The sequence below is a fragment of the Canis aureus genome, chromosome 14, assembly GCF_053574225.1.
Source record: "Canis aureus isolate CA01 chromosome 14, VMU_Caureus_v.1.0, whole genome shotgun sequence".
In the NCBI taxonomy this organism is placed as follows: Eukaryota; Metazoa; Chordata; class Mammalia; order Carnivora; family Canidae; genus Canis; species Canis aureus.
The window spans coordinates 63,051,683-63,071,741 of NC_135624.1; the positions used below are offsets into that span (position 1 = coordinate 63,051,683).

Consider the following 20,059-nt stretch of genomic DNA (forward strand, 5'->3'; position numbering starts at 1 on the left):
CTTTTCCTCTCAGTTCACACTGTCCCACTGAAGAAGGGAGTCAGGCACCGAGAACATACACCTTCAAGGCCCCCCATTAATGTACCTAACAAATAAAGAAGCAGAAAGAGCAAACAAGTGGGTGCATGCATGTATTATAAGGAAACTCTCTAGGGGGATGAACATATCCAGAGAAGACAGAGAAGGAAGGGAAGTTAAAGAAACGTAGATCAGAGGTCAGAAAGGAAGAGATACAGATGAAGGTTATTGAGCTTAGAAATTTGTTAGGCATTTGGTTGTGATGGGAAGACACTGAAGGAGTGTTCACAGGAGAGTGACATGTGTCTTTGGTGAAAATTGGAGACTTTCTCTTTGACTTCATGGAATATTCCAGTCCTTTAACCCTCCCATTATATTCCATTCTATCCAATCCTTTTTAGGCTCGTTTCCGTTCTTATTTAGGCTGAACACTAAAGGCTTTTTTTTTTTTCAGAAGGCAGTAATATATGACATATACTTTGAAGGGACAGAATAGGAAGAAGCTAAGAGACGTCTTTTGTCTTCATAGAACATTCCATCCCTTAACACTCTGATTATATTCCATTCTCTCTATTCTATTTTCACTCCCTTTCTTACATAGCCCAGACTTTATCCTTGACTATTTCAAAATTTATCTTCGTAGTACATATAACCCTTCCGTCTCTCTGCACTTAGTCCTGTCTGGAAAACACCCAACCACGAACTCAATTTCTACTACCACTTCATCCAAGCAGCTGAATCCTAAAGTAAGTTCTTTTTCTAAATTTTTTTTTTGTCACGAAAGACTGTTTATCAAACTTTGTCTATTGGCATTAGTTAGCTGCCTTCCTCGACTCTCCTTACACTTACCACTAATCCTACTAGAAAAAAAAATTCCCCCTTCTATTTCATAGACTATACTGAGTCCACCAAGCCCAAACACTATCCACCACCTAGTACAATACTTCAATAACTTGATAAATCTCAACATTGACTGTCTCCTTCAAGTCTCAAAGAATATAGTGACCTTCCTTTATGTTAAAGCTAATAGCTCTTTTGATACTTGTAAAAAAATTCCCTCTATAATATCACCTATTTAATAGATTGTGGCAAAAGTAATAATGACGATTATAATATATGATCTGAGTAGCAGGGTAACTTATATATTTGACCCAATTAACCTTACAACTATTTTTATTACTATTACATTACTAATAATGATTAATATTACACTTTGCAGATGAGGAAAAATTAATTAATTAATTAATTAATTATTTATAGATGAGGAAATTTTAGTAGAAAATGAATAAGTTGCCCCTAGGCGCACTATTTTGTTTGGACCTATTGATTAAGATGTACTTTCTGGTAATTTTTATAATTCTCTTTCTTTAGCCATTTCTTCTAGGTATTTTGCATGGATGCCTCTTCTTTACACAAAAATTGATATTCTCTAGGACTCTGACTTCAGCCACTTCTTTTTAACTCTACATATTTTTCCTATATGATCTTATCCATTTTAAGCATTTTAATTGCCACATACAATCAGCCAACAAATATCAGCTCCTAATTCTCAAGATTCAACTCTATAACAGCCATCCCTCAAATTTAGATAGGTGAATCTAACTGAGGCCTGAATATCTCCATATATTTGTTGGCTTCCCAAATTAAAATGTAAGCAATATAAGAAAAGAAAGCTTATTTTTCACATCCATTCTTTCCAACCGTCAAATATAATCCATAGGTTTCCCATACTGTTGAATCACAAAGTAATAAACTTAATAATACCCATTTTTTTAGTATAACAGTGTGAAATAGGAGGTTAATTAAGTTTACACCTTTTTAAATTCTTCATTCATAAAAAAAAAGTGATATCTTTGGAGCTTTAAATTCCAAAGCCCTTATTATAATTTTGTCCTCCAACTGCCTTTTATCCACTGGGTTACATCTCTTATATTCTCTAGGGTCTAGAACAGTAGTACTAAGTGACTAAGTGAATGATCAAGTGAAGGAAAAAAGGAAAGAAGAAAAGAAGAAGAAAAGAAGTGAAGGAAAAAAGGAAAGAAGAAAAGGAAGGAAGGAAGGAAGGAAGGAAGGAAGGAAGGAAGGAAGGAAGGAAGTGAGGGAGGGAGGGAGGGAGGGAGGGAGGGAGGGAGGAAGGAAGGAAGGAAGGAAGGAAGGAAGGAAGGAAGGAAGGAAGGAAGGAACATATCTTCAAGTTCTCTGATTCTTTCCTGGGCTGTGCTGAGTCTAAGGATGAGCCAAATCAAATGCATTCTTTTTCTTTGTTAGTGAACTTCTGATTTCTAGCATTTCCATTTCACTCTTTTTATATTTTCCCTCTCTATGCTGAAATTACCTTTGTAATCTTGCATCTTGTCTACTTTACCATTAGAGCCTTCAATGTATTATTCAAAATTATTTAAATTCTCTGTTTGAGAGCTCCAACAAGGCAGTTTAATAACTGACTTTGGTTCTGGTGATTGCTTTTTTTTAATCTGTAGACTATTTTTTTGCCTTTCTATATACTTATAATTATTTTACTGAATGCCAGAACTATGCTATAGTTTAGTAGATAATAAGGTTAATATTTGAATGGTTGTATGCAAGCACTTTTCCTTCTGCAAGGCTGTTGGGGGGGTATGTCAATTGATTCTACATAAAGAAAATTATATACTTGGGGAAAAAAGGGTTTTCTCATCTTAAACACTATAGCCCTTACTATGGTTCAAGAAGGTATCAAGCTAAATCACTTCACATTACTCTGATTATGACTTCGGCACTGCCAGCTGATATTATGTCTTTTACTACTTCTTATTTATATTGCATATTACCAGAAATACTTGGTTGTCAATAATAAATTTACATTACAGAAGAGCTCTTTTTAAAATATTTATTCATAGTAGGTAATTCACGTTTGTAACACTAATATAGAAAAAAATACCACCCTGTTATTTTTTAAAATATTTATATTAAACTGTTTTCAGGTTTAACATAAAATGAATCAAGCATAAAATTCCTTCATCATACTTTCTGGAGATGTCAAAATTCAATCAAGTAATCAATATTTGCAAAGTGTATTTAGTAATTAAGTTTAATGGAGTTCCTAAATTTCTCTTTTACTGCCAAGTCATGGGAACTTGTCTATTTTTATGATTTTCTGAAATGAGGGGAGCAATTTACAGCCAAATAAGTCAAATTGATAGGTTTTTATTTTTTCAGATATTATGCTGATTTATTTCAAAACAAAAGAATAAACTTTAAATTAAAGACTTCTTATAAATATCACTGGAAGAAAGAGAGTGAGGCACAGTGTCCAGAGCAAGACCAGATCTCCAGTCATTAGTTTCCATCCTGGAACAAGGTATCCTCCCCTTGTGGCACCCTCCCGCCCCCCTCCTCCCAGTATAAAGATGCTTCCATTTTTAAAAGATTCTCCCTTAGGTCACAATTAGATAGAATTTCATAGAGTACCTGTAAGTGCATATTTACATTATCTCTCATTTGTAGAAGTTAGTAACACAGGGTGTTGTGTACATTTAATCTAACACACATCTCAATGATCACTTCAAGACTACATAAAAGAAGACTCATCACAGGAATTTTCTTTTTTAAATCTCTAGGTTCAGAGTGGATTCAGGATTTCACATAAACCCTAAAAGGATGGGGATACTCAGGTATTCTCATGTTCTGAACTCAAGAACTCAAGAGTGGAGTCCAGTGATCCCCTCTCACTTAAAAGCTATTTGAAGAAAAAAAAAAAAAAAAAACTGAGGAAAAGGAGAAGGGAAAATTGTTATTTGAATGAGACATGAATTCTTTGTTCCTTCTGGAGCATTCTAAAGTACTAAATCAAAAGTGATATATTGATAAATAAACTAAATGAAACAAGGAAGAAAAGGTTTTTAAATATTGCTAAATCTGGGATTTTTCCATTCTCAAATGATCTTTTTAGAACTCCAAAGTTATAACTGAGTTCTTTGTTAGCTGTTAATTATTCTGATAGGAACAGCTTATTTTTTTTTATTCTTTGTGAAGAAGAAATACTTATTCATCTTTAACAGAACTGCTAAAGCATTAAGAGCTTCATTAAATTAATAGTCACATTAAGGCAAAAGTTAAATTAAATAAAACTATGCTTATGGGGGCACCTGGGTGTCTCAGCTGGTTAAGTGTCTGCCTTCAGCTCCATCATGATCCTGGAGTCTGGGTATCAAGCCCTGCATTAGGCTCCCTGCTTAGTGGGGAGTCTACTTCTCCCTCTGTCCCTCACCTGACTCTTGCACTCTTATTCTCTCTCTTTCTCTCTCAAATAAATAAATAAATTTGTTTAAAAAATATCAGATTATCTATAACAATTTAAGCTGGTACTATTTAAACCAATTATATAGATTTCTGTTCAAAGCACATTTAAAAAGGTGAATACGCACATTCTCACATTATTTTATCTATATTTATCTATATTTGGGGGCCATTATATATAATCAAATTAATAGGTTCTCAAAATAATAGTGGGATAAGGGAGGGATTCTTCTAAAAATTCAAGCATGATATAATTTGACAGTTATTAGATAATTATTAGACAAGATAACAAATATTATTTTGGCAAATTAGACATTTGCCATATAATATGTGTAGGAAAATCTGGCTCCAGCCAATTAAATCCTCCTATTTCAGAAATTCAGATAAGGCTTAAAAGAATGATTTTAGAGAGATCAATAAATACATTCATTAACTTTATATTGTTAACCTTTAGGTTATATGTGCTATACAATGAAGTATAGGATAATTTAAAAATAACTGATCTATATTAAAGAATAAAATATTATCTTCTTTAGGTATAAATTCATAGTTTTGCATCACCAGTAAAATTTTTATTTTCTTCTTACAAAAATGTTAAAATATACCACAGAAATTTTAGCACTATAAACAATTTTAGGAGACTTATTTGATTGCTTAATTTGTTCTTCTGTTTGTTTATAATATGACCCATTCCAAAAGGATTTAAGACAGCTTGCAAAATAAGTAAAACAGAATTTTTAAAAATATATATTAGTATTTTGATACAGGAAAAGCAAGATTAGGGGAAATAATATAAAGCCAGAGATGGAGTAAGCATTCCCAAATGAGGTGCCATAATGTCCTGTAGAGTTCTATATATAGCTAAGATATTTGACTCTGAAATTCCTGGTCAGCAAAAAACAAAACTACATACTAAAATAAGAGATAATTAATATTATGTATCTAGGACATAAAAGTATATCCATAGCTCAAAAAAAAAAAAAAAAAAGTCTAGGTGTTGGGATTTGCCAGGAATTTCTCCAGTGCTATCTATAGGGAACGAGAATGAGGCACAGGTTGTTGTCCCATACATCTTTACAACTTAAAAAACAATAGTAAAACCTAACAGTTTCTTTCTTATGCAATATCTCAACAAAAAGCAGATGTGTAATACCAAAGAACATTATAGCAAAGATTATTCAATATATGATCAAAACCATGTTGAACAGGTAAATAGGTGATCCAAAATGTTTAAAATATGTTTTGAGAAATGGATGGAGTATATAATTTCCAGGGCTTCCCCCATGAATATAATTTTGCAGCCTAGGTCTTGTTACAAATTAGGCACTAAACCATTCATAGCTTCATCAAAAACTTGGAAATACTTCATACTATTAAAATACATTTAGCATACTAGTAATACATTCTCACTTCACACAAAAAAATGTAGACTGTAGAAGACAAAATGAAATTGTGGAGATTATTTTAAAAATCAGCCATGATCTAATTAGAAATACTCCATCAAATACTTTAGCTATATTTAACATCTGAATATTCATGAATATTCATTCATGATATCATGAACCTGGTATCATTATTCTTAATAAAATACTTCTTGACATTTATATTTTTCTCACTTTGAGATATTAAATAATATTATATAAATGTCTTGCATAGGTATTTTTACTTTAAGAGTAGACATAATCTACATTTTTGAGGAAGGGAGAAGACAACCAACTTTAGATTGGTTTTACTTTCTTTGAAAAAAATTGAGCCTAATCAAGGCACACACCTGAACATATGGCTGCCCCACCACTTTTCAGAGACAGAGGGAAAAAATGGATGATTAAGAGCCTAAAGGTTTATGCCAAAGCATACAGTGGCAACAACTTTAAGAAGGGAGTGTTTCCAAGTGGTTGATATCCATCTCCCACTCAATCTGTAAAAAGAAAACCCTAATATAGCACCCATAGAATGGTTTTCTTTTTTTTTTTTTTTTTAAAGATTTATTTATTTATTCATGATAGACATAGAGAGAGAGAAAGAGGCAGAGACACAGGAGGAGGGAGAAGCAGGCTCCATGCACCGGGAGCCCGACGTGGGGTTCGATCCCGGGTCTCCAGGATCGCGCTCTGGGCCAAAGGCAGGCGCCAAACCGCTGCGCCACCCAGGGATCCCCAGAATGGTTTTCTTTAAGCAATTTTATCTCATGGTAAACCCTCTGTGACAAATCGCATAATTATATCCCTAGGTAACTAAATGAGTTCACTCCTACTTAAAGAAGCTTAAACTTTAGAAGCCAATTAATTGTTGAAGGACATTTGCAGAAAAATAGTTTTGTTTTAGCATCATTCCTGTTAGGTCATGTGGACAGTAGTTAATAGCAGGATCAAATTTTCTGTTGAGGGTGCTTCTAATCAGACTAAGAAAGCCATGTATTCTTTTGTCTCTCTCTAGAAGAGAAACAACTAAAATATACATTGTGTGTTTTCTGAAACAACCACTTTATAAAAATAATCTTCATAGGGTCACTCAAAATGAAGCTTCTATTATGGGCCTGCATCTTGTGTGCTGTTCTTGCAAAGGTAAGTAAATAGACATCTAAAATTATAACAAGAGTATAGCCATCTAATAATTGTAGATAGGAATTCACATTATTGACATAAGTTATTATAGCGTTGATAACAATGAAGCAGAGAGACATGTTAACGGGCATGAGGTTCGTTGTGCCAAACTTTTCAAAAGAAATTTTTAAGAGCAAAAGAATAATATTGTGTTATCTAAATGACTAACCAGCAAGGAAAAGAGGTTAGCTCAAAAATGCAGTGGGCAAGAGGAGGATAAAGTTACAGGGAACCAGAATGCCATGTAGATTGTTTTAATAGAGTTTATGTCTTCAAATTCTTGTGCATAATCTGTGGTGAATTCATAAAATATATTGAAGCTTAATGGGAGAAGAAGTGAATAGATGATCCTTCTGAAAGTGTAAAGAAGTGGCACTTAGATGCACAAGTATGCACACACCCACACACAGAATGCAAACAAAACCTCAGGGTGAAAGAGAGCAGCAAAACCAGATCTATAAATAACAGCCAAGTGATCTTTCAGTTGGTAAGATTTATGTACATGTAGAAAATTACAAACCAAAATCCTTCAGCCAAAGTAAAACTTTCTAAGACAATCATTGAGGTCAAAAACATATGTTGATAACAATAACAAACCATTTATACTAGTGATTCATATTTTAAAAAGAAATAAAGTGGGACACCTGGGTGGCTCAGTCAGTTAAGTGTCTGCCTTCAGCTCAGTCTCAGGTCATGATCCTAGGATCCTGGGATGGAGCTGGGCTTTGGGCTCCCCGCTCAGCAGGGAGTCTGCTTCTCCTCCTCCCTCTTAGATACTTTAGATAATTATTTAATCCTCAAAACCATTCTATGAGGTAGATATCAAAATTCTGTTCGCCCCACCCCACTTGTGTGCTCTCTCAAGCTCTTTTTCAAATAAATGAATAAAATCTTTAAAAAGAAGAAATAAACTATATTAATAAGACTGTACAAATTCTTCAGTAATATGGAAATCTGGGTACAGATGTTTTTAAATAAATAACTATAGTGTATTAATTTTTCCTTTGTTTTAGAAGCGCTTCCACTTCCTTGGTGAGGTAAAACTTTAAATTTACATATGAATGTATTTGTTTCTTACCTTAAAGTGTATTTTACATTTTAAAAATCTTTGATTTGTTTACAATGCAATGCTATTGCTGTTAAAATATTAGTACTATTAATCTATTCTTATTTGATAGAAAAATATTTATGGAGTACAAATATATTTGTGTTTAACATATTTCCCACCAGGTCTCTATTTCTTTTCATGAGCAGAAGTGCGAAGTACGTGCAGTCTCTCTGCAGTGTGATAGATTTTTTTGCTATGCTCAAGTTTCATCTTCATGCCTCTACAAAATTTATGACAATGCTTCAAACTTAACATTTTTAACTCAGTAATTCCAATTTCAAACTAAATTGGAAAGAAATATTATATACAATACTCAATTCTTTTTTTTCTTCAATGTTTTATTTGAGTATAATTGGCAATGTTATATATTAGTTTCAGGTGTACAACATAGTGATTCAACTTCTCTGTCTGTTATGCTGTGGTCACCACAGGTATATCTATAATCTGTCACCATACAACACTATTACAATGTCATTGACTATATTCTCTTTGCTGTGTCTTTTATTCTCATGACTTCTTCATTCCATAATTGGAAGGTTTTTTTTTTTAGATTTTAAGATTTTATTTATTCATAGAGACAGAGGGAAAGAGGGGCAGAAACAGAGGCAGAGGGAGAAGCAGGCTCCATATAGGAAACCTGACGTGGGACTCGATCCCGGGTCTCCAGAACCCTTGCACCACCAGGGCTGCCCCTAATTGGAAGTTTATATCACATACTCCCCTTCACCCATTTCACCCATCTACCCACACCCTTCCCTCTGGCAATGATGAGTTTGTTCTTTGTATTTAAAGGTCTGATGCTAGTTTTTGTTTATTGATTTGTTTTGGTCTTTATAAAATATTAAATTTTAATGAGGAGCTGGATTGGCTGGAGATGTAGTAACTAGATCTGAATAAAGAAACCCTGTTTGTTCTTTTCAATACTTAGAATCCCAATATCTAGCACATGCATAACACATAGTAGGCCCTCATTTTATACTTTATAAAAATAAATCCCTAAAAATCCATGAAGGAAAAGCTTAAAATCCCAAAGCCACTGAGGAACCATCTGCCTTTATTGAGAATTTATATTGCAAAGCCTTATTTAGTCTCAGGGGACTGTGTAATGAACACAGATGATTCTCTAATGTAAATAGCTAGTGTAAAAAAGCCACTAGCCACAGAATTGTGCCCTGTACATGAAAGTTTACAAATAAATATGAATGAGAAATTTAATGATAGGGAAGAAACAATGACCCTAACAGAACATTAATATTGGCCATTGAATAGCTATTTTGCAAGAATGTATTTAGAATAACAGAAAAGTCTACATAGTCACAGGAAAACAAGGCAAACAACTCTATCACATAAAAAAGAAAATCCCAAGTTGCTTGGAGAGTTTTGTCAGTTATAGTCACTCTGAATGTAGGTCGAGATCTAAAGAATGGTATTTTTCAGTGGCATGAAATTTAAAACCAACATTATTTTCTTTGTTTTTAGAGATTTCTCTCATCTGGTGAACATGTAAAATATGTTCATATTTTTTATATTTTACAATATTAAAATGTAGTCTGTATTATTTTCTTTTTAAAATAGTATTTTCAAAAAAAGTAGTATTTTCTATCTAATAATGTTAAATAATTCAGTATTATGTTTTTCCTAAAATTAAGTAATTTAAAAACAGGTTCTTTGCTTGCTATAGTTCATTAAAAAATGAACATACAGGGGATCCCTGGGTGGCTCAGCGGTTTAGCGCCTGCCTTCAACCCAGGGCGTGATCCTGGAGTCCTGGGATTGAGTCCCGCATCCGGCTCCCTGCATAGAACCTGCTTCTCCCTCTGCCTGTATTTTTGCCTCTCTCTCTCTCTGTCTCTCATGAATAAATAAATAAGATCTTTAAAAATAAATAAAAATAAAAATGAACATACAAATATAAGCGTATGTATATTTATATATCCTGTAATTTTCCTATTCATACTTATATCCAGTTTCACTGCTTGCACTTTAGATTAAATGCTTTAAACTGAAATTTAATTGTATAAATAAAGTTATATATCACAGAAAAGTACTGTTAATAAAGAAGGCAATATTTTCTAACAAATATGAAAACTGGATCTATGTTCATAAATGGTGTCTGCTATTGACAAATTAACTTGGAATATATGTAAAGAAAATAAGTCTTTCCTAATTAGTTAGCATTAACATGAAGACATAAGAAATATTAAATATAGTTTATAATTTTAAAATATTTATGTTTTAAACATTTAAAATTCTTTATGTTACAAATTGAGCTATGCAATGAATCAAAGAATCTAGGATCTTGATAGATAAACCAACATATACCAAAACTGCTCATGAAAACTGACAAATTTATGATAGGAAAAAATTTTAGGTATTGAGACCAAGAAATGTCTTAATTTTCTGTAAATTTATTTTTTAATTTTTTAAAATTTTTTATTGGTGTTCCATTTGCCAACATATAGAATAACACCCAGTTCTCATCCCATCAAGTGCTCCCCTTAGTGCCCGTCAAATTTCTACATAATTTTGTGAACCTAGAGCTCACTGACAGTCTCACACACATGTAATAGACAACCCTGGAGCAACTGGAGGCTGTAGAGGTCCTTCAACCAAAAGAAATCATTTGAAATTTAATAGTAAATGCATCAGCCACATTAATAATGCTCTCATCTAAAACACAAACACCACAGGGAAAATTAAATTGGAAAAGTCAGTGTTAGATATTGCAAGATGATCACCACATTAAGTCTAGCTAACATCCATCACCGCACAGTTACAATTTTTTTCTTGTGATGAAAACTTTTAAGATCTATGATCTTAATAACTTTCAAATATACAACATGATCTTAACTATAATAAGTATATCTCAATTTTTTTTAAAGCCAGTAGTCACTCATCCACATCCAGTCTGCTTTCCTTCTTAATAATATTTTGAGATCCTTGGCCTTGATGAGCGGACAAGTATGCTGGAGGATGGGGAGGAGATCAAAAGAGCAGTCTAACTAAGTGAATGCTTCAGTGAGGCCCTTAAGACATCTAGGGGGGCAATAAGAACAGTGAGCGGGGTGGAAGGTACTGAGAAGGAGACCTGGAAATAACAATCCTATACTGTGTACACTCTTTCCTTCTATTTTTATCCTGACCTAAGCTGGCATATTGTTCAGTTTATGACACTCTGATTTACCCAAACACAAAATATTTCCCCCAAAATTGAGAATTATTCAGTTTTTTCAAGAAATTATTAGCTTCTATTGAAAAATTATGGAAGCAAATTAGCCTTACGAAAGAGACTAAAGGGTGGCTCAGTGGTTGAGGGTCTGACTTTGGCTCAGGGCATGATCCTGGGGTCCTGGGATAGAGCCCTGCATTGGGCTCCTCACAGGGAGCCTGCTGCTCCCTCTACCTGTGTCTCTGCCTCTCTCTCTGTGTGTCTCTCATGAATAAATAAATAAAATATTTAAAAGAGAGAGAGAGAGAGAGAATGAGAGACACTAAATTAGAATCCTTACAAAAATAATCTTTGGGCAGCCCAGGTGGCTCAGCGGTTTAGAGCTACCTTTGGCCCAGGGCATAATCCTGGAGACCTGGGATCGAGTCCCACGTCAGGCTCCCTGCATGGAGCCTGCTTCTCCCCCTGCCTGTCTCTTCCTCTCTCTCAGTGTGTCTCTCTCATTGATAAATAAATAAATAATAAATAAATAAATAATCCTTTTTTAAAAAAGGAAAAACTTAAAAAAAATAATCTTTACTTATTGAATATCGTTTTAGTGATAGATAACATGGGTAATATATAGATAGGATAGGTAGAAGCAATCAACTTTAACAGACTTCTTTGCTTCTCCTTTAGGATTACAGTGGCAATCATTACCCAGTTAGCCCATCTCTGACTATTCCTTACCCAATATCAGACATTGATTTTGTTCCTCCTTTTCGCCCTTCAAAAAAAAAAGCCCCCAATTACCCTGGGAATCCTGACCCTGATACAGGGACACCACCCTATCCCTGGGTTCTCCCTTCTCCTGGAGCCCCCCTCTACCGCATTCCTAGTTTTCCCTTAACTACTTGGTTGAGCCCTTCTCCTCAGAAACCTTCCCACTTTGTCCCTCCTGCAAGTAGAATGGAAGGACCTTTTTCCACATTCAATGCTCCCATGCCTATGCCTGCAGAACCTTATGTAGCTACACCTCGTACCACACCTACTACATCACCTCCCAACCCAAAGCTTATTGCAGTTGAGCCTGGGCCCATAGAACCCGACGAAGCCGAGCCTGCTGCCGCAGAACCTCAGCCTTCTACTTCTCCTGACAAGGTGGGTTGCCTAAATCTTACTCCCATAATGCATGGAATTTGTAGGAGAGAGAAAGAAACTGAATCTCCCCATAAGCAAACAAATATCATCTTAAACATTTTGAACAGCTTTATTAAGAAACAATTGGCAAACAGCAAACTACAGGTACTGGAAAGATACACCATGGTAAGTTTGGACATAAGAATATACCAATGAAAAAAATATATCCCGGGCAGACCCGGTGGCTCAGCAGTTTAGTGCCGCCTTCAGCCCAGGGCCTGATCCTGGAGACCTGGGATTGAGTCCCACGTAGGGCTCCCTGCATGGAGCCTGCTTCTCCTCTGCCTTTGTCTCTGCCTGTGTCTCTGCCTCTCTCTCTCTCTCTTTCTTTCTCTCTCTAATAAATAAATAAAATCTTACAAAAAAAAGAAAAAAGAAAAAAATCCCATCCTCCCCTTTCTCCTATCCCTAATCTATTTCTGTCCTTACAGATTAATTCACATTTTCTAGAACTGCATGTAAGCAGAATCATACTGTAAATACTTTTATGTGCCTGCTTTCTTTCACTCAACATAATTATTTAGAAATTTGTCCATGTAGTTAAGTACATCAATAGTTGTCTTTTTTTCCCAGAAAAGTGTTTCATGATACAGCCATATCATATTTTTTTACCCATTCATCTGTTAATAAATATTTTAATTTTCAAACTCTATGCTACTGATTTACTTCCATTTATTTATTTGTTAAGGCACACTGTACTGGCTTAAGCCTCCAGTTCAATGTTAAATAAAGGTGATCAGATAGACATCCTTGCCCTGTTTCTGATATTAGGGGGAAACATTGTTCTTCACATATCCACACGTTCATGAGCTTTACTTAAGGATGGCATTAGCTTCCTATGCTTTTAAGCCTTATTAAGCAGGAACAAAGAAACCTTTTTATCTAAGGCTACTTTTTCCCATTACAGAGATCAAGCCATTCTAAGTACTCAAGTTTATGCCCTGTGAATTTTGAGATTTTTTACTCTTATGAGATCAAAAATTTTTGCCTGCTCTCTGTGAGCACCAGATATTGCTCCATTTTGTCTTTCAGGTGGTTCTTGAAACCTGGCCTCACGTGATATCTTCAAATGAATAATCTATACTCAGTTGAAAATATAAGGGTAACCTCTTTAGATCATTTTATCTGTGTCTTTGTCCCTCTCTTTCCTCTCTGATGCTCTGCTGTGTGAATTTCAGCTACCATGTCTTCCTGGACCCCTAGCTCCATCTCCCTTCTCGAATACCTGGAATCTCTCCAGGCAGTAAGCAAGGACAATCACAGGGTTCACTTAGTTGCTTCCTGTCTCTTAGGAATTCCTGTCCTTCATAGCTTAATGTTCAGATCTCAAGAAACTGCTGCTTCTCCTTTGTTTGGTATATTTTTTAAAATGTGTTCCAGATAAGAAGGTAATACCACTTTCTCTTACTCATCTTGCCCTAAAGTATAGTTCTCTAAGCTTTTGAAAAATATTCATTCTTTAAAAACTCTTTAAGAAGCATCCATTCCCTAAATTTTAGTAGACATAGTCCAAGCAATTGAGCTATTCTATAAAAGGATTCCAATTACATAGAAGATACTCTAAATTCAGGGAACAGGCTAAAAAAAAATGTGAACTTAAATCCATCAGTGAATAAATTCTGCAGTACATTGCCACTAATCAAATACTCCTGGCAATTGCTTTCTAGAAGGAGGTACAAATTTTCTTCCTGTTCCTTTGTTTTTGATAAAGATCAGGATCAAGCTAAAAGGTCATTTGAAATTGCTCCAGAGAAGTATAAAGAGCTAGCTTTATTCTACAATGTTCTACACAATAACATGTTCATTTAGTAGGTTTCTTTGATGCAAAGCACTTTCCATCTACAAACATATGCTATGGCTCACATGAGGGTAGAGGAAAAATGTGGGAAAGTATGGATAAAAAAAATAGGACTCAAGAAAAATGGGCCTTGAAAACACTGCTAAATATTTGGACTTTTTCCTTAGCCAAAGGAATTTATCAAGGACCTTCACTGAGTAGAATGATTTGACCAGTCTTCTATTTTCAAAGGCTAAGTATGGTGGCAATACAGAGTATTCTAAATAGGAGTGAGTCATAAAGAGATGACCAGATACAACTTCCTAGAGAATAAAAGTTATTCAGGAAAGAGAGACCCAATATTACGAAATGAAGCACATTTTATCATGCATGAAAAAACTTTTTTTTTAAGGTAAAGAAATGAAATTTTCTAGAAAAGAGAGTACCAATCATTTATTTCTGTAAGTCATACATGATACTGAGATTTAAAAATCACACATTAAATAGACTAAATCTCATCATCTGAAACCACCTTGGAATATATTTTTACTACATGAAAACAAGAAAGTGGGGTATGGAGAGGCATTTGGTACCCTGTGTCCTAGAACTTCTGCAATTTGAATTCATGTCCTGTGTAATGAACTCAGGAACTGAGTAGATAGGTTTTCTTTAAATGAATCCAAATTGATTATAATGAATATTCTTAGATAATAGTGGTCAAAAGAAGGAAGAAAATTCCATAGGAAGTGTGGGGGTTGAATAATGCATGAGAGGAACCATTGCTAAAGTTGTCGCAGATCATTCTGTATTATATCCATTCAGCCTCTTCCTTAACCCACACCAGAAACCACTACCTTAGAAAACATAAACAATGATTTGTATCTGAAATCTCCCAATCCCTACCCCTTCCCCCCACAGACATGCCCTCCATCCCCCATTACACGTTATCCTGGGGAAAAAGGCATTGGTCAAAAAGCTCACTTGTACTCATTCCACCTGAGTTCATCTGAACAAAAAATTTGGTTAATCTCATTCCAAGTTCTCCTTCATCCCTTCCCAGAGCTGTTCCAATTTTACTGTTATAAAATTGGACAGGAAAATGTCAAGTCAAGGCTTTATTTTACTTTGTTTTATAAGCCGAATCAGAATTTCTACTGAGGCAACATTAGTAGTTAAAGTAGAATTGAAAACCAATTAAGAGGGCAGTTAATATTGTCGGTAATGTCTCTTATTAACACTATTGCCAAGGCGATTAAAAAGCTTCAAATTTTAATATTGCTACTTTCTTTCAGTTTTTACTTATTTTGCTATTATATAAGATAAAAAGATATTGGTAAATTAGTTCAAGATAGTAGACAAATTTAATAATTTCATGTTTTTAGTAAGCATTTATGTTTAGTTTCTTGCCCCATTAATTACTTAACTCACAACAAGTAACAGAGAAAGTATGCTATTTTTCTAGAAAAGTCTCTCAAGGCAGAGAAGGAATTCTATTTCGCCCTATTCAGTATTAGAAGATTATGTTGAACTGGACCCAAGACCTTCACACAAAGGAATCCTGTATAATACAGACATGCATGCAAATAAAGCATAATACTGGATTAATGTTGCATTTTAAAATAAAATTTTACGAGAGTGCATGCATAATCTAGTATGGATTTGTAGATAACTTGTCAATATAGTTTTTTAACATTAAAAGTGTAAAACAATATTTTGCTGTGTGAGTAAATTTGGAATTTTATTATACAAATACATAAACTTATTATACAAATAAATAAATTTATAATTTTATTATACAAAACTAATGTTATTTTCGTTTTTTTCAGACATTGTTGCAGAAATCAATTAAAATCTACAAAAATTTACTTTCTTTTCCAAAGCCTTTCATTCTGTGATATTAAAAACTCTAGTCTCACATATTAATTGGCTTGTGGTATTTTTTTCATTTGACTTCATTTATATAGAAATGATGTTAATGTTGTACTTTTTCCATTGAAAATTGTAAAAGGCTATTTCCTAAATACGTAAATAATTGTCAGAGATTTAAACATGCAATCGAAATGTGTCTTTCTTTTGAATCAACACCATCTAAAAAAAAAAAAAAAGCACTAATAGAATTTTTTTTTAAAGATTTCCTTTATTTATTCAGGAGAGACACAGAGAGGCAGAGACATAGGCAGAGGGAGAAGCAGGCTCCCCAAAGGAGCCTGATTCAGGACTTAATCCCAGGACCCCGGGATCACGACCTGACAAAGGGCAGATGTTCAGCCACTGAACCACCGGGTGCCCTTTTTTTTTTTTTTTTTTTTTTTACTAATAGAATTTTTTAAGGGTTTGTTTCCAAATTATTTCTTTTGAAAATGTGACAGAAGTTAGTTAAATAGGAGACAACCATCATTCTATAGCTCTCCCCATTTTCTTCCCTTCGAAATATTTGATCTACTTTTAAAAATATTTATTTATTATCATCTTACATAACATTTGCCAGTTCCAGGCATTCTTCTAAACTCCTAACAATTAACTTAAGTCCTTATAATAACTACTAAATAGATAGTAATATCATCCCCATCTTACATATTAGGAAAGTGAGTAACAGAGAGGATAAATGATTATCAAAGGTTACACATTTAGAAAAGTGTCAGAAGCAGGATGAGAAAGCATATCATGGAGTTAGTACTTTATTAAAAATTAGAAGACATACAAACTGGCATGAAGTTGAACATGATGGCTATATTTGTTTCTTCTGCCTGTTGCAATAAATTATCATAAAGTTGTTAGCTAAAAGCAACAAAAATGCATTCTCCTACAGTTCTGGAAGTCAAATATCGATTTTACTGGACCATGGTCCCTCAATAGGCTTTTGGAGAGCTTTGGTTCTTCTAGCTTCTTTCTGTGGCTGCTAGCTTTCTTTAACTTGTCTCCCATCATTCTAATCCTCAAGGAACACATCATCAAATCTCTGTGCCGCACTTTCCATTTTTCCCTCCTGTGTGCATTCAAGTCGTCCTCTGCCTCCCTCTATAAGGATACATATGATTACATTTAGGACCCACTCATATAATCCAGGATCTCTCTATTTTAAAATTTAAATCACAGTTTAATTTAATCACATCTCTCAAAGACCTGTTTTACCCCAAGTAAGGCAACATCCATAGTTTCCATGGGATTAAAACAAAGATCACATGGGGAATCATCTCACACCCTATCATAGTGATAACAGATAGAATTCACACTGAAGGTGTGAATTAGGTATTGTGTTGATGAAAGAATAACTCCTTATTAAATTACCCTACTCAGACATAGGAAGATGGATGGTATTTGGGCAATGAATGAATATTTTGGTAAACTCAGAGCTTCATATCAAGTATATGAATCCCCATAAGTCAGTTCCCAGTGAAGTCTATTTGAACCTGAAAATCAGGGGAAAGAAAATGAATGTATAAGACTGAGATCCTGCAGTGCTGACCCTACATGAGGTACAAAGAAAAGGAAATTAAGTAAGTTAATATTTTTAAGGCCTTCCGGGGACTGCTTACAAGTAGTAGAAGGAGAAAATGGGGACACAGGAGTGCCAAAGTCCTGTCCCACTGCTGGCGGAAAAGTGTGGCAGAAAATCAAGTGTCTGCTGCTAGTGCAGTGACATGGATTACAAATGGCCTGGAAAATTCAGTAGATTTTGAAATCTTTGGGGTTCAAAAGTACACAAATTTTGACAACATTACAATTTGGACTCATTGGTAGGATTGTGCATTTAGTAACACAAAAAGAGCAACAAATATGTAATTAAGATCTTTAAGAACAAGGGAGGAACACTAAAAGAACAAAGGAAACCTTAGTTAAAAGTTAGATAATAGCAATGTCTCAATATGCGAAAATATTCAAAAATTTTGAAATCTCAATACCACTGTCTAAAAAGACCCTCTGGCATGGGTAAAATTTGCCCAATGAAATAGACAATGCTACAAAAGACAATCATTTGAGAAACTCCTGATGACAGCACTTACATTTATAATTAAAAATAGAAATAAAAATAACTGGCACAACTAGTTACTATCCTACAGAAGTAGTAACATTAATCTTCTGTTTTCTCTATCCTCCAACATACTGAGTTTTGACAAGCAAAAGCAATATGATGGAGATGAACTTTATACTCACTTCTGGGAATTCTCTTGGAAACCTCCTGTAAGAATGAGAAACCAGGGCTTAGAGTTCAGTTGTAGAGCCAACTCCATCCGGCAGGGCTAATGAAATGCTCAGACTCAGTTGAATAAGAAAATGAGGAAGTCTTTTGTTGTTGTTGTTGTTGTTGTTGTTGTTGTTGTTTGAACTTTAAAAGAGAATTTTGAAAGGAGAGGAGAAAGAGATTTAAATTTTTGAGAGTTTAATAATTGGAAGGAATTTGTATTACTTTCAGTGCAATTATTTTATCACTGATTGTGGGGCATCCTTAACTAATAGGCTTGAGAAATATTCAGTTCAACCTATTCCCGAGCCTTCTAGGGACAGAAACTGAACTGCTCACCCTCCATGTTCTAAAGACAAGGCAACCTGTCTCTTCTGCTACCTTTCCTATCTCTCAGAAAATTACCACCCAATTCTTGGAGCTACCCTTTACCCATCTCATTTACTCCTAAACTACATCTAAGCTCTCAGTATGCACTATCAGCTCTACCTCTGAAATATATGTACAATCTAAGAAATTCTCATAATTTCTACTGCTACCGTGTGGCCAAAGACATCATCCTTTCTTACTTAGATTATTGCAATAGCTTCCTAACTGCTGCCTCTGCACACCTTGTCCATCCATTGTTTCTTTAAACCCTAAGTCAGATTGTGTCATTCCCCTAACTCTGAATAGTTGCATGACTTCCGGTATCAGAATAATTCCTAATCTCTACCCTTAATAACAGGACTTCTTATTATCTTTATGAATTTGGTCTTCTTTCAGGCAGTTGTTTAAAAAGCTGATTCTTGTAACATAGAGCCCCCAAATCTCAGCAGCTTCATGTAATAATTATTTCTCAATTACACCGAAGTCCACTGGAAGTTGGATGGTTTTGCTAGGGGCTTTTTCCTCAAATAGTGAATCAACATTTCTGTGTTGCCTTTAGTGTATGTCTTTATCTCAAAATATTCTGCTTCAACTAAAGCTGATAGGGGAAAGAAAGAAGGTGGAAGATTTCAAGGAAAGTTTTATGGCTGGGACTGAAACAGGAATCATCATCTGCCCATCTCCCATTTTTTAATAGGCAGTCATATGTTCCCAATGTAATAATAAGGGTAATTAAGGAAAACTAGGTTGATGAATATAGAATATCTGCACACCTTACCTTGCTAGGTTAAAAGCATCCATTTTACTCTTTCTCCCAAGCATAGAGCACTGTCATTTTCTTGCCACTAAGACAAAACTCAGGTTTGCAACTCTCCACCAAATTGTTAGTGACTTTTCCTACTCCTGAAAATTGAGCTAAAAAGACAAGTTATCTGCCCAAGAAATATACCCAATGTGCAAAGATAAAGCTGAGACAGGGATAAACAAAACAAACACTCTCATTTGGAAACAGTCATCACTGTCCATAAAAATAGTAAAATTTCACTCAGGAGATATAATAGACTTGAAATGAGGGAAGTTTCTCAATTTTTCTCTTTCTGGAAATAAATACTGGACGTGTTGTTCTCTTCAATCATACTTAAAGTGGATTTTCCATCCTTGGTGGCTGTCAAAGCCTACCTTCTGATGTGGAAGACTGGAGGCTCAAGAATACATTATTTTAGTTCTCAAATAGTCAAAAGATGTTTTTTAGTCTGAGCTCAAGTTTTCTCTAATAACCTAGTTCAATAAAAAATCTTGTAGGAATCTGATATACTTCCCTTCAGTCAGTTACATGTGCCAGTGACTATATTGAATGTTCTATTCTAAAATAATT

At 34.5% G+C, this 20,059-nt stretch overlaps 1 protein-coding gene across 18 annotated transcripts; it reads left to right on the forward strand.

Annotated features, from left to right (window-relative positions):
- Positions 1–568: 568 nt before the first annotated feature.
- Positions 569–16,055, forward strand: PRR27 (proline rich 27). Of its 18 annotated transcripts, none has more exons than XM_077848250.1 (8): positions 569–764; positions 3,217–3,358; positions 3,618–3,671; positions 6,733–6,860; positions 7,913–7,931; positions 8,380–8,438; positions 11,855–12,316; positions 15,959–16,055. In XM_077848250.1, the coding sequence occupies exons 4-8, from the start codon at positions 6,813–6,815 to the stop codon at positions 16,025–16,027; spliced, it is 657 nt and encodes a 218-aa protein (XP_077704376.1). In that variant the 5' UTR covers positions 569–764; positions 3,217–3,358; positions 3,618–3,671; positions 6,733–6,812; the 3' UTR covers positions 16,028–16,055. The 18 variants fall into 18 exon arrangements, with proteins under 18 accessions (XP_077704376.1, XP_077704375.1, XP_077704382.1 ...); XM_077848249.1 differs by having other exon boundaries at positions 6,802–6,860; XM_077848256.1 differs by lacking the exon at positions 3,618–3,671 and adding an exon at positions 13,388–13,457 and having other exon boundaries at positions 6,802–6,860.
- The last annotated feature ends 4,004 nt before the right edge of the window (positions 16,056–20,059 follow it).

Excerpts from the sequence above, each read along its gene's own strand:
- PRR27 (XM_077848250.1), top strand. The coding sequence starts at position 6,813 with ATGAAGCTTCTATTATGGGCCTGCATCTTGTGTGCTGTTCTTGCAAAG. Across the intron at positions 8,439-11,854 it reads TTATGCTGTGGTCACCACAG|GATTACAGTGGCAATCATTA; the intron begins GTATATCTATAA and ends CTTCTCCTTTAG. Across the intron at positions 12,317-15,958 it reads CTTCTACTTCTCCTGACAAG|ACATTGTTGCAGAAATCAAT; the intron begins GTGGGTTGCCTA and ends CGTTTTTTTCAG.